The sequence below is a fragment of the Carlito syrichta genome, unplaced genomic scaffold, assembly GCF_000164805.1.
Source record: "Carlito syrichta isolate Samal-C Ts95f unplaced genomic scaffold, Tarsius_syrichta-2.0.1 Scaffold314290, whole genome shotgun sequence".
In the NCBI taxonomy this organism is placed as follows: Eukaryota; Metazoa; Chordata; class Mammalia; order Primates; family Tarsiidae; genus Carlito; species Carlito syrichta.
The window spans coordinates 559,265-573,914 of record NW_007258386.1 but is presented as its reverse complement, the minus strand read 5'-3'; the positions used below and the strand labels follow the sequence as shown (position 1 = coordinate 573,914).

Genomic DNA, 14,650 nt, shown 5'->3' with positions numbered 1-14,650 from the left:
ATGGGTTTGAGACCGGCCTGGGCAACTTGATGACTCTACAATAATTTTTTAAAAATTAACCAGGCATGGTGGTGCGTCCCTGTGATTCCAGCTACTTGGAAGGCTGAGGTGGAAGGATCACCTGAGCCCAGCAGGTCCAGGCTGAAGTAGCCGTGAATGTACCACTGCGCTCCAGCCTGGGCAACAGAGTGAGACCCCAACTCAAAAAAAAAAACAAAGAAAGAAAAAGGAAACCGTAAAATTGATAAACATTTAACAAAATTGACAAAGAATGAAAAAAGAAGACAAATCACCAGTAACAAGAATGAAATTGGGATATTGCTATAGCCATTAAAAAGTTGATGGGGCAAACTAGGAGTAGCTTTCCACTCACACATACAATGAGTGAGGAGAAATGGACTAATTCCTTGAGAACTGCATATTACCAAACAACCAAGAAGAAATAGATAACCTGGATAACCATTAAAGTAATTGAATTTGTAATTTAAAAGCTACATAAAAGCTGTAATTTAATTTATAAATCATCCTCATACTTCAACAAGGGTACCTGCATAATGAACATTTGTATACCTAACACTGAATTGTACCCCACATCTTTAAAAAAAAAAAAATTAAAAGAAAAAAAAGTCATCCTCAGCCCAGGTGGTTTCACTGGACAGTTTTACCATGCATTTAAGGAATAATAATTAACACCAATTTTACACACTCTCTTCCAGAAAATAGGAGTTTTTTTAAACTCACTTTGTGAGGTCAGTATTATCCTTACACAAAAACCAGACAAAGATAGCACAAAAGAACCAATAGAAAACTTTACACCAATATCTGTCATGAACTTAGATGCAAGAATTTCAAACAAAATATTAACAGGTATCATCCAGCAATATATGAAAAACATTATACACAACGTCCAAGTGGGATTTATTCTAGAAATTCAAGGCTGGTTCAATAATAAAAATAAATAAAAGTAGTCTATCATATCACAGTCTAAAGAAGGAAAATCGTAAACAGAAAAACTTTTTAACAGAACTTAATACCCATTCATGATAAAACTGTCTAATAATAGAGAGGAACTTACTCAACTTGTTAGCATCTACAGAAAGCTCCAGTGAACATCATATTTAATGGTAAAAGAATGAATGCTTTTACCCCAGAATTAGAAATAAGACAGGGATGTCTGCTCACACTCTTTTTTAACATATCATAGAGATGGAGAACATCTTAGTAGTTGCCAGAGATTTAGGGACTGAAAAGAGAAGCGGGGCAGATGTGACTATAAAGGGGTAACATGAGGGACCCCTGTGGTAATGGGATAGATGTGTGTCTTGATTGTTGGAAGTAGCTCCACAGAGCTGCACATGTGACCAAGCATGGTGCCTCATACTTATAATCCCAGCACTTTGGGAGGCCAAGGCAGGAGGATGACCTGAGGCCAGGAGTTTAAGACTAGCCTGGGAAACATAGCAAGACCCCATCTCTATTTATATATATTTTTAAAGCTACACACATGATAAAGTTGCCTTGCACTACACACACAAATGAATGCATGTAAAATTGGAACAACCTGATAGCTTTGTGGATTGTCTCCATTTCTTGGTTTTGATAGTATACTATGTTTAGGACGTCAGCACTGGGAAAGGCTGGTTGAAAAAGTACTGGGCCCTTCCCTATATATTTCTTTGCAGCCTACTATGAATCTATAATTATATCTCAAGAAGTTTTAAGCCTCCTAACCTCCCCAGTTCTGTACCCCATAATCCCCCACCACATACATCGTTCTGTTTAATCATGATCCTTTCGCAGACTCTTAGAATATATAAGCAAGTGTAACTGCAATAGTATATTCCCTTCTCTTCTAGTTGAATGGTTTCATGCCATTTATATGCTTTGCTTTTTTTTCTACTTAATAGAACTCATTCCATATTAATCATAAAAGAATTTCTTCATGCTTCATTTTCTCGGATTCAGAGATTATATTGGTATTTCTGCCATATTAACCAGTTTTCTATTAGCAGACTTCAGGGTTGTTTCAGTCCTTTGCTTTTAGAAACAATGCTCTGCTCTGGTGAAAAACTTGCACATTTCCCATTTTGCTGGTGTGCAGATATACCTCTAAGATACATTTCTAGAAATTGGTCTTCTAGATTCAAATTTATGATTTTCAGAGACACTGCCAAACTGCCCTCCCTAATGGGTCATACAGGTTCATATACCTGCAAAGTATATTTCCTTATATTATTTCCAAGAGTTATTTTCAAATTTTAGGGCTTTTGACAACATGTTAAAGAGTGCCATTTCAGTGTGGTTTTAATTTTTATTTTATTATACTTAAGATTTGACATCCGGGCTCGGTGGCTCAGCCTGTAATCCCGCGCTTTGGGAGGCTGAGGTGAGTGGATTGTCTGAGCCCGCGGGTTCGAGACCCACTTGCACAACTTGGCGAGACCTCATCTCTACAATAAATCAAAAAATTAGCTGGGCGTGACAGCACATGCCTCTAGTTCCAGCTACTTGGAAGGCTGAGGAGGAAGGATCGCGAGAGCCCAGCAGGTCGAGGCTGCAGTGACTGAGAGTGGCCACTGCACTCCAGTCTGGGCGAGAGTGAGACTCCAACTCAAAAAAAAAAAGATTTGACTATATTTTCAAAAGACATTTTTGTTTCTTTTCTATCTGCTGTGTTCATATTCTTTTGGTTGTTTTTCTAGTGAGTTGTTGGCCTTTGTAAGAGTTATTGGTTTGTGGGAATAATTTATAGTATAAGCTCTTTGTGTTTGATATGAGGTTCAGATATTTTCTTTGTCTTTTGCCTTTTGACTTTGTGGTGTTTGTTTTTTGTCATGTTGAGGTTTTTTTTTTGTCTTTAGTCAAACTTATTTTGGGAGGCTTGTGGATTTTATTCCGGCTAGAAAGGCCTTTCCTGCATCAAGGTTATAAATTTCATGGTATTTTAATTCTTTTAGGAATAGTCATGTTGAAATCTGGAGTAATGTCTCCACAGAGAGGAGGCCATGCTGCTTCAGGCAGTAGACTTTATTTCTGGCTGTGGGTCTGGTTCTGTGGGTCTCCTCAGTGTGGTTGGAAATCTGGGTCACTGCTAGAACTAGATCAAGTTAATCTCACATCCTCCATAAAGCAGTTCTTTACAGGGAAAGGAAGGAAAGGGAGGACATTGAATGATCTTCTGGCTCTTTCCCCATCTCACAGCAACCTTTATTCCAAGAGATAGACAGACTTTGGTAGAAGAGGTTTTTGTCTTGTGTGCTTTGGGAGCTAGTGGTTGAGAGACAGAACCCCTTTGCTAGTCTCCAGGGAAGGGAAACCCAGCCTTAAGGGCCATTCTTTCCACTGACCAGTTGTGCAATCCCACTTAGATTGCTTCTCCACAGAGGCAAGCTCCCTGAATCTGAGAAGTCTAAAACTGTCCTCCATCCCAAAAGGACTTGGGAGTCTTGTCCACATTTCAGCAACACAGCTCTGTGGATGTTGTTCAGAATGAAGTGCTCGTTAGTGGTCTGTCTTGGCTAAGCCTTGCATTTTCAAAATGGATGTGCAAAACATTTGCTTAGCATAATTTCCATTCCCTTCCTCTTAGGAATAGCAAGGCCAGAAGAAGGAAAGCCTACTGTGAGTATAACCGGAAATGACATCACCATCCCACCAAACAAGGAGCTCCCACCAAGCCCAGAGAAGAAAACAAAGGTAGGTGCTAAAATGGTGGTTATCTTCTGCTGTTACAATTTTTAAGTACAGTATCTTCTGCTATTATTGCTTGAATCATGAATGAAATTTCTTTTTTCTGAGCTATTATGAATCCTTCCTCATGTTTGGACATGCTTAGAAAATATCTTGTATTCCCATTTACCATAGTGGCCTAAACCAAACTTTAAAACTTAGACCATTGACCAGGCACGGTAGCTCAAGTCTGTAATCCCAGCACTTTGGGAGGCCAAGGTAAGAGGCTTGCCTGAGCACCCCCATGGGTTCGAGAACAGCCTGAGCAATTTGGCGAGACCTCATCTCTACAATAAATCAAAAAATCAGCTGGGCATGGTAGCGTGTACCTATAGTTTTGGCTACTTGGAAGGTTGAGTTGGAAAGATCGCCTGAGCCCAGCAAATTGATGCTGGGGTGGCCATAAGCATGCCACTGCAGTCTAGCCTGGGCAACAAAGTGAGATTCCAACTCAAAAAAATAAAAACAAAAACAAACTTAGGCCACTGACTTATTATTGCTATATTTCTGTGAAAATTTTATGTAGAGGTTGTTTCTGCTTCCCTTAACAACAACTGAAAGGACAGTGGCAGAAGTATTCTGAAATAGATTCTGAAGTCTCTTCATGAAAAGGGAATGCAGATTTTTAAGGTGGATAGTAGCTTCAGACACTTAAGTGGTATTTATTGCAAACCTCAAGTGCCACACTATAGGAAATGACTTTTGTTGCCCCATCAAGATTCAGGTAATAAGGTTTAATCACTTCCTGATGAGTCTCCTTATAGAGTTATTATGCCAACCAAAAGTTAGTTAATTGTTAAAAGTTAATTATTTTACTTAAGGTGCCAAACTGGTAGAACTTGTGGCACTGTCATTAAGAAACAATTCCCAATCTTCTTTCCCTGTCCTCATTCTACTATTTACTGAGCTCAGAAGAAAGGAGTGCTAATTTTCAGTTGCATCTATCCTCATTGCTTATATTTTTACTTTGAATTGTGCAATTTACACTTTTTTTACATTTGTTTTTATTCTTGTCTGTGTGTTTGATGTTGGCTTTTAAAAAATAAAAATTACAAATTGCAAAAACAACAATCAACCTAAAGCCTCTGGCCACCACTCAACCTGCAAAGACTTCAACATCGAAAGCCAAAACACAGCCCACTCCTCTCCCTAAGCAGCCAGCTCCCACCACCCCAGGTGTGTCGAATAAAAAACCCATGAGCCTTGCCTCAGGCTCAGCACCAGCTGCCCCACCCAAACGCCCTGCTGCCGCCACTACCAGGCCTTCCATCTTACCTTCAAAAGACGTGAAGCCAAAGGTAAGTGGTCAGCTAACTACTATGACCAGGAAAATTTGTCCCTTCTGAGTGTCAGATAACACAGACTCTTGTTGCCACCAGATACAGAAGCAGGCTGATGGAACTGGGAAAAGGTGATTTGAATATCAGTTTGGGGACCCATCAGTGGGCCCCCATAACATTTTGAAGCTGTTTTGCACCTTTTACTTTTCCCATCCCTGGATGTAGGCAATATTCCATCTGTTTGGTTCCTCCTCCTTTCCTTCAACTACTCCTTACTCTTACCTGTTTAAGCACGTGTTAACCAGTTTCCTCTACTCCACATACTAATCAGACATTCTTTTTAGTAGAAGTCCCATAAATTTAATTCTTTGTCTTTCTCTTTAATCATCCTGCAAAGTGAATTTTACCCATTACTTTTGTGGTATAACTAGCTCTCCCAGCTTATCTCAGCATGTTCTAGCTTGATGCAATGACTTACTTTGCTTTTGGCATTAGGCCATCTCTCCCTGGGCTACTCCTGAAATTGTCCAGTTTTCCAGGTCACCCACAGCTTCTGTGTTGCCCCAAAACTGGTCACATTTCAAGGCATTAGCTTCACAGAACTATTCTAAGAGGAGAAGGGGGTGGAGGCTGAGCCTCCCTTCTTTAACATCTTGTCTGTTTTGAGAAGGGCTTTTATGTCAGCCTGAAGGTACTCTTTAAATTCATGGTGGGAAACAGCTTTTGTTAAGATGTCAGTTTTTAATCTTGTAAAGGAAACTGGTAGAACCTAGGAAGTGTAGTCTAGACTGAAACCCTGACCAAGACACTGAGAAATGTTATCATAAACTGGTAATGATAAAATCCTGTTACACTTTCTGTCTGATCCTCATTTACCCTGTTGGCTGCTTTTTCTGATCTTAGAAAACAATTTATTTGAATAAGAGGGCAGAGGGAAGGTGACTAGAGCCGTAGCTGCAGGTCCTCCCTGCAGCTTATTCAGTAGCTGCTCTTAAAAGGGACAGAGAAGTATAGGGAAGAAGGGGGTGTATAGTTAAATTTACTCTATAATAGTAATAAAAATGAAGTGTACTGTACTGGTTGCTCTGTATACATTAACTCCTTTAATTAAACTATCTCACCCACCCATGATGTAGATATTTGTATTTTCATTTTATAGATGAGGGAGCTTAAGCTCAGTTAAATAACCTTCCTAAAGTCCGGTAGAGCCAGTCACCGAGCTCGGCTCTAATGCTTGTGCTGATGCTCAGGGCCTCTATCAGCCATTTGTATGTTCTCCTATGGCTTCTTGCTATGCAGCTTTTAAATAGCATTTCAAGATATGGCTGACCTACAGAGCTGATCTGCATTCTAATTATTAATGTTTGTCTTTTAGATACGAAACAGATGGAAACATTTTGAGAGATTGATAAACTCTCAAGTCTCACATCACGTATTATCAAAACTGGTCTTCAGGGACACTCTGTTCTAATCTTTTTTATCCAGATGAGAAAATAAAGCTCAGAGAAGCTCACTGATTTGCCCAAGAATACACTTGAGTTAGAGACAGACTAGGTCTGCAGCTCAGGCTTCTGACCCACATTTGGCCAATGGCCTCTCCATCTGCAGCTTTCCACCAAAAGATAGAAAGATTTATAGAAGCAAATAAAGCAGGAGAAAGACCTATTAAAGAAAAATAAGTCGATCTCTGATTCTGGCAGAGGAAAAAGTGTAAATTGAGAAACAGCAAAATAACTCTGGTTAAGGGCAGGCCGTTTGTGGGTTTTTTGGAAGCCAGAAACCTGGCATCTGAAGGATGTCACATCCTTTAGAGATTTCTCACCTGCGTGACTTTTTTTAAATGGATCTTACTAGCAAAATAACAGAACTACACTAGATTATTCTGAATCACGGTCATAGTGTTGAACACTTGAAAGAGGTCCCAGGGAGCATCTCATTTAGTCCTCAATATGTAGAGCGGTAAGAGAGGGAAACCTCTGCACAAAATCCTATATGTTCCCAGCAGAACAGATTGCAGAACTGCTTCCCCTGATTCTGGCCTTAGGGTTCATCGCACCATACATAGGATCTCTGTGGAAATTGTCATTACTCTGCATTTGCAAAATTGGGCTTTGTTTGATTGGATGCTGGTTTTCCATTTCACAGTATCCTGTTTGTCTCCACCAACATATTGCCCTCTGTATTGCTGTTTTTCTTAGAGGAAAAGAGCTGAGCCCACTGTGTCTGTGGTTTGGCTCACTCTCTTGAGTAACATGGTACGTTTGCTTATCAAAACAGTGTCTTCAACCCCTATTCCCATAGAAACCAGGCCAGAGTAACTCCTTCCCTTCTTTACTAGTGATGTAGTTCTCAGCCTCCATATAAGAAGAACTAGAGTGACACAGCCACTCATCTCCCCTTGAGAGACTTTTCCCTTTTGCTTTTAGACCATAGCTGTGATATCAGTGGTCCTGATTGCCTCTGTGGGTCAGGCTGCCCCTTCTCACTGCCTCTGGGCTGAAACCTTTCATCCTGTATTTCCTAACATCACATATTATCAAAGCTGGTCCTTAGTGACGCTCTCTTCTAATCGCTTTTATCCAGATGAGGAAATAAAGCTCAAAGAGGCTCAGTGATTTGCTGGACTAGGGCTGCAGCTCAGGCTTCTGACCCAGATTTGGCCAGTGGCCTCTCCATCTGCAGCCCTGTCCTGTTCAGCGTTCTCTAGGCGCATGTGAGCCAAAAGAATGGCTGGATTTGACTGAACACATTTTTAGGTTTTGCTTTGTGTATGTGTTATTTAATCTTCTATCAAGTATTTACTATATTAGGTTATTACGTTAAATATGTTAGTATTTAATGCAGTAGGTCCTGAGAAGAGTATAGGTTGTGGTGATAGACTTTTCAGGGCTGTTCATTCTCACTGGTTCAAGTCGGACTGGAGAGGTTTGATTCCATGTTTCCTGACCCCAGATCATGCAGCATCCTGCATGGTCAGTGTCTTGCTTTGTGTGGAGGACTTTGATCTTAGAGCCATGTATATTTCCTGTCATTAGCTGCCGAACCCACAGTCCCTCCTGTTCTCTGGTGCATGCTTACATAGAACCATCTGTGGCATGGTTTCTGGAGCTGTCGCTGACCTGCAGCTCTTACCCCTGCTTTCCTGTTTCTAGCCTGTTGCAGAAGCAAAGGCTTCTGAGAAGCGGGCCTCACCAACGAAACTGGCTTCTGCCCCGGCCCCCAGACCTGGATCCAAGAGCACTCAGGCTATTCCAAAAGCCACAACAGCTGCCGCTGTTGCCTCAACTGGGCCAAGCAGTAGAAACCCCCCTACATCCGTACCCAAGAGGCCCACTGGTGAGTATTGCCTGACTTTCCCTCTCGTGGGAGCTAGTGGGGAGGAGAAGGGGGACTTGGCTTTGTCCCAGCCTTATACCGCTTAGCCAGTAACCAGACGGCTGTGCAGACCTGCTTAGGTTCCAGTCCATAGTGGGGTGTCTTGAACATTGACAGCCTGCTGGGTCTAGTACTTAGCAAGCCTTGATTTCCGTGTGAGCTTGTGGTTGTGTGTGTTCAGAAAAGTCTTGAGTGAAGGAGACTGTCATGAATTCCCAGGTAGAATTTACCGTTCCTTTCCTAGTGACTCCACAGCACCCAGCACATTGCGGTCCTGGGCTTACATGATAAGAAATAGGCAATTCAAGTCCATAGGCATGATTGTTTGGTGGGTTGTTTTTGCTTTTGGGAATTTTTTTTGTTTTTTTGTTTTTTCTGATGCCTTGATCCTTGGACATAGGCACAGACTGATGACCTACATCTAAGGCCACGTAAAAGACATCGTCAGGACTGTAGAGAAGAATAACATGCAGTGCCTGGCCTTTTGTGCTACATAAAGGCATGGTCTTTATATGGATATCTAATTGACTGCTCTGTTCCCAGAGACCAGCACAGTCCCTGGCTCAAAGGAGACATTCAGTAATTGTCAAATTATGAGGAATCTCAGTATTGAATGTGCTATTCAATAGGACCAATTGTTCGACATGATATTAATAAGTATATGTTTATACAGCCCTTAAGACTGAAGGAAAACCTGCAGAAGTCAAGAAGATGACTGCAAAGTCTGTACCAGGTAATATTCCATCTACTACATTGTGGAGCCCTAACCCAGCCTGGGATCTCACTCTGTCGCCCAGGCTGGAATGCAGTGGCTCCCTCACAGCCTGCCACAGCCTCAACCTCTCCGGGGCTCAGGCAAGCCTTCTCCCTCAGCCTTCTGAGTATTTGGGACCACAGGCACATGCCACTACGCCCGGTTAATTTTTTAATTTTTTGTAGAGACAAGATCTCACCATGTTGCCCAGGCTGGTCTCCTAGGCTCAAGCAATCCTCCCCACTTGGCCTTGCAAGTGCTGGGATTACTGGTGTCAGCCAGGAACCCTGACTTAAACTCCCATTTCTCCGTCTTCCATTTGCTCTTTTTCCTTGAACACTTATTATCTCTTACTCCTGTCTTTGCAGCTGACTTGAATCGCTCAAAGAGCACCTCCACCGGTTCCGTGAAGAAAAACACCACTCTCAGTGGAGCATCGCCCCCTGCAGGGGTGATTCCCACTCGGGGCAAGCCAGCACCCATCCCTTCCCGGCCTTCCACATCTCCTTCCGTGGATAAAAAGCCCACCTCGGCCAAGCCCAGCTCCACCGCTCCCAGGCTGAGCCGCCTGACCACCAACACTTCTGCCCCTGATCTGAAGAATGTCCGCTCCAAGATTGGCTCCACAGAAAACATCAAGCACCAGCCGGGAGGAGGCCGGGTGAGTCCAGGAAGCTTGAGCTCATCGGCATGCCGGTTCCTGTGTCTTCCCCTGCCACATCCACTCACTGTTCTCCAGGCCTACCAAAGAAGGGAGGCTGTTAGGACATTGAACTCAGTGTCAGAGAATTTTAGCCTGGGCTGTGTAGCAGGCTTTGCACCCCAACAGCAGGGAAGGGGTAGGCTGAGCTCTGGGCTTTCTCTTCCTGACTTTCTAGCAGAGGGACTCCTGTTTTGTATGTTGGAGTTTGGGTTTGCATATTTGCTTGAAGGTTTAAGGATTCTTCTGTTTTACAAAAGAAACAAAATAGAAGGCAGACTTCTTAGTCACACAGCCCATGACTTGGGTGGAGTCTGTCTGAAAGAGGACTGGAGCATCCCCTTGTGGCCAGGATGAGTTGTGTTTGAGCCTCTGGCTTTCCTCTGATGCCAGATGCAGTGATGGGGAAAGGCGTGGCAGACCATGGCACTTAACTTTGTGGCTGCAAGAATTTTCTGGTTGCAAGAATTTTCAGTGACTAGAAATGGCAAAAATCCATCTGAGAACATTCAGGTCCCTGGAGTAGTGACCACCCATCCCCTACATCAGGGTAGAGGGCCTAACTTGCTGCAATCCAGAGCCATAAGAAACTGAGAGCCAGGCTCATTGACTCAGCCTGTAATCCCACGCCTTTGGGAGGCTGAGGTGAGTGGATTGCCTGACCCCGCGGGTTCGAGACCCGCCTGGGCAGCGAGACCTCATCTCTACAATAAATCAAATAATCAGCCGGGCGTGGTAGCGCATGCCTGTAATTCCAGCTACTCGGAAGGCTGAGGCGGAAGGACCACCGGAGCCCAGCAGGTCGAGGCTGTGGTGGCCGGGAGCGGCCACTGCACTCCAGTCTGGGTGACAGAGTGAGTTTCCAACAAAAAAAAAAAAAAAAAAAGAAAGAAAGAAACTCAGGAGAGACAAAAATGAGACAGAATCCTGATACAGTTGGAGAACACGGGTGGCAAATAGAGATCTGTCTGGATAAGGGCCTCAGAGTTGTTTTCGGTAAGCGAGGGTGGTCCTGGTGTACCCAGCCAGGCCTCTGGTCTGTGCTGCCAATGGCCCGTCTCCCCCTCTCTTTGCTTTATAGTGCAAAAGTTGCAGATGGTCTTGGTGGGAAGTTGAGTACTTGGTCTAGTGAATTGTTTTCTGTTCCAACATACCTGAAGATTATGATACTTCCCATCTTCCATAGTGACTCCCTGTGACCATGGCAACTTGCTTGGGGCATATCGGAGTATCCGAATGGGAGGGCATTGTCCTTGGGAAATGATGCCCCAACACACCCAGAAGTCACTCACTTGTCTTCTCAGTCTCCCTTTGTGCATTGTTTCCATAAATGGTGTTTTGATCTCTTCCTCGCATCTCAAGACTTTGGTCTGCAGCTCCTCTTCCCATGACCCCCTGACTCAGGGATTTCTGACTTGGTCTACCCTGGGAAATGGGTGTTTTTTCCTAGCGTCCAGAGTGACCTGTTTCTGCCTGATGGCCTGGCCTAGATTTGAGTCCCCTACAGCCTTCTTTCCTTCTTGGCATTTGAGCTCTTCTTATCCTCTTGGTTTGAAATTTGCCCTCCCTTTATCTCCATCCAGGCCAAAGTAGAGAAAAAAACAGAGGCAGCTGCTACAACTCGAAAGCCTGAATCTAATGCAGTCACTAAAACAGCCGGCCCAATTGCAAGTGCACAGAAATCATCGGCTGGGAAAGTGAGTTTTATTTAGACATACCTCTGGAAGGTTAAAGATGGTAAAATATTTCTTCCAGCCTTAGTCACTTTCCCTCTACTGCACTTTGTTCCTATCCTTAACTAGTTCCTACTTCTTCTCCTCCATTTTCCCTTCTCTGTGCTTGATGACTCAGTCATTAGAAAATTTTTTGTATTAGCCCTGAAAGTTGACAGAGTTGGGAGCCCATTATCCCTTTGGGGAATATGTATTCAGCAGGATAAAATGGATTCAAAAACTTCCAATCATTTCCTTCACACTGACCATGATGTGACACCCACCCAGAATGGACACAAACAGTGCACTCAAGTTCATCCTCAGGAAGACATGGCAGTGGTAACCTTCCATCACCTGAACTCTGGAGCCCCTGTGCTTTAATTTGAACTAGAAGGCCTCTCTCATACTGCTGCTGGGTGTGATGATAGCTGCATTAGTCCTGGTTCCCCAGGTCACCCCCCAGCTGAAAGTTAGAGCTCATTTCCCATGGAAACCCACTTAGTATGGGCTTCTAACGTCCACTAAGGGGCAGAGTGAGCTGAATGCGTTCCCCTTGCCCCTAAATCCTGGAACTGGACCCTCCTGCCCGCTGGAGCACACCTTAGCTGTGGGCAGTGGGCCTTTCTGAACAATAACTGCCAGAGAAGCCTGAGCTCCAACCCTAGGAACCAGGATGGGAAGTCTCAGCCCAGGGGATTCACACAGTGGGGGGGGGATGAGGAAGGCTGTACCATGGCTTCCAGGTCCTATAGGTCCATACCAAGGGTCCTCAGGAAGTGGTTTGCTCACAAGGTATTCACTATAAAGCTGTGAAGAGGCTAGCCATAACTAGTTACAATATGGGCTGGAGTTTCTCGGTGGATTTCTGTGCTCTGTGGAGAACTCTCCAGTCAGGGGCTGTATCCTTTGAAGAAAACCTCCAGTTCTGAAGCAAGGATGGAAGGAAGGAAGCTGGCAACTGATTCTTCTTGGGAAGGTCCGAGAAGAATTCTTTGTTCCAGACTCTTAGAGCCAGGGCCTTTGTATTTCTCACTTCTGGAGAGCCATTCCTTTGCAACATGGTGCAGTTACGTGTCATTGCAGCTTACAGCCCGTTCTCTTTGCATGTGAGTCTCACGGGCAAAGGATTAGACATCTGGAGGATTATAGAAGGTGGTTTACCCTCCAATCAAAAATTTGGTACTTTTGCGAACCCTGAGCCAAGTGGGCTACATGTGGAAGCTGCTAAGGCTGCAGCCAACGCTTCCCTGGTGTCCAGGACTCTGCATTTGCATCTGTCTGAGCATCATCCCTTCCTTCCTGCTAGTATCAGACCCATGCCCCAATTGCCAGCTGCCCACTGCTTCTCACAACAGCCTTTTCATCCAAGACTGGGTCTGGCTGCAGCCATTCCAGGCCCCAGATTTACGAGACATACCCTCCTTGGGTGAGGACAGGTCCTCGCAGAGAGGAGCCAGGGACACTGTGCCCAGCTTGTGGGGAAGAAGCAGAGCAAGGAGGTGGGCCATGCCTGGGTGGGCATCAGGGGCCTGCTGCAAAGACCACAATGCAGTGCCTGTGCTATACCCGCTTCTTGTTGTCGTTGGTGTGTTCACTCCCCTCCTTGCCTTTTCACGTTGCTTCACCTGTCCTGTCCAAGGTGGGGGTGGAGGTTTAACAACACTCTTTATTGGTCGCTGTGATCATGTGTGGACTCACCGCCTGCCCTGTGTCAGTTCTAACCAGTCCTCTCCCTTTGTGTTGTTTCTTCTGTTCTCTAACACTCCAGGTCCAGATAGTCTCCAAAAAAGTGAGCTACAGCCATATTCAGTCCAAGTGTGGTTCCAAGGACAATATTAAGCATGTCCCTGGAGGTGGTAATGTAAGTATAAGCTCTGACCAGCTGGCGCTGAGGCATAGCCCACTGTGGGGTGAGCTGGGGGGAGGACCAGCTGCCTGTGTAGACAGGACACAATGGCTTGGATGTGGGTGTTCTCTAAGAAGCAGGCTAGCAAAGTGAAGGAAAACCTCAGTGCGCCAGCAAGTTTAGGCCAGGAGTTCCCACTAAGCCCCTGAACAGCTGCCCAGTGACACCCACTTGGTGTCTTCTCACCCACGTGGTGGGAGACACTTGGGTTTTCCTCCCACTGTGTCGGAGACCTGGTCTCAGTGGTCCATTCCTGGGAAGAATGTGTCTGTCTGCATGCCCGTGTGGCACCGTGGGAGTCGCTGCTCTGCGACAGCTGTCCAGATTTTTCCAGAGTCCATTCTTGAATCCTCATCATTATGCAATCAGAATGAGTCAGCATTCTCCTCCTGACCCATCTCGGATGTTTTCCTCCATCCTTGTTACTCTCCTTTTTCCTCTTCCCACACTTTCCTTTTCTCTCCCTTCTACTCCCATTTCCCTTCCTGCACTTCTTTCCTCATTTTTTTTTCCTTTTCGAATCCCTTCCTCCTTTTTCCCTTTTTTTTGAGTCAGAGTCTCACTCTGTCACCCAGGCTAGAATGCAGTGGCACGCTCACAGCCACCACAGCCTCGACCTGCTGGGCTCAGGTGATCCTTCTGCCTCAACCTTCCAAGTAGCTGGAACTACAGGCACATACCACCACGCCTGGCTAATTTTTTGATTTATTGTAGAGATGAGGTCTCACCAAGTTGCCCAGGCTGGTCTCAAACCTGTGGGCTCAGGCAGTCCTCTCACCTCAGCCTCCCAAAATGCTGGGATTATAGATGTGAGCCACCGCGCCCGGCCCTTTTTCCTTTTTTTAGTTCCTTTTCCCTCGTTATCTTTTTGCCCCCTTCCATCTTCCATCCAAACGTCCTTCTTCTTATCATGCTGCTATTGTGTGCCAGCTCTGCCATCTGTGTTGGGTACTTGGGTGGCTGCAGCTCACAGGGAGGTTCTGGTCTAGGGCGAGACAGGACAGCGTCTTGTCTCATAGTGTGCATTGTCCACTGTGCATTGTCCACTTGCCCCTAACAGGAACCAGGGATGGCACTCTGCAGAGCTGTGCGAACCCCTGCCCTCACTGCTTCCCTTCCAGCTCCCAAGTACAAGAGCTCGTCCCTGGTTCTTTCTCTTTACTGTCTTGAACTGAACTAGGTCTACTCTATTTA

At 44.8% G+C, this 14,650-nt stretch overlaps 1 protein-coding gene across 2 annotated transcripts in view; it reads left to right on the top strand.

Moving 5' to 3' along the window:
* MAP4 (microtubule associated protein 4) overlaps nt 1–14,650 on the top strand; it is a 144,316-nt gene that overhangs the window by 118,615 nt on the left and 11,051 nt on the right. The window contains exons 9-15 of one of the 2 annotated variants that reach the window (XM_021719181.1): nt 3,590–3,696; nt 4,812–5,027; nt 8,162–8,345; nt 9,058–9,117; nt 9,507–9,799; nt 11,422–11,535; nt 13,319–13,411. In XM_021719181.1, coding sequence (XP_021574856.1) covers nt 3,590–3,696; nt 4,812–5,027; nt 8,162–8,345; nt 9,058–9,117; nt 9,507–9,799; nt 11,422–11,535; nt 13,319–13,411 — 1,067 coding nt within the window. The remainder of the gene's footprint in view (nt 1–3,589; nt 3,697–4,811; nt 5,028–8,161; nt 8,346–9,057; nt 9,118–9,506; nt 9,800–11,421; nt 11,536–13,318; nt 13,412–14,650) is intronic. The other variant, XM_021719182.1, reaches the window with a different exon arrangement.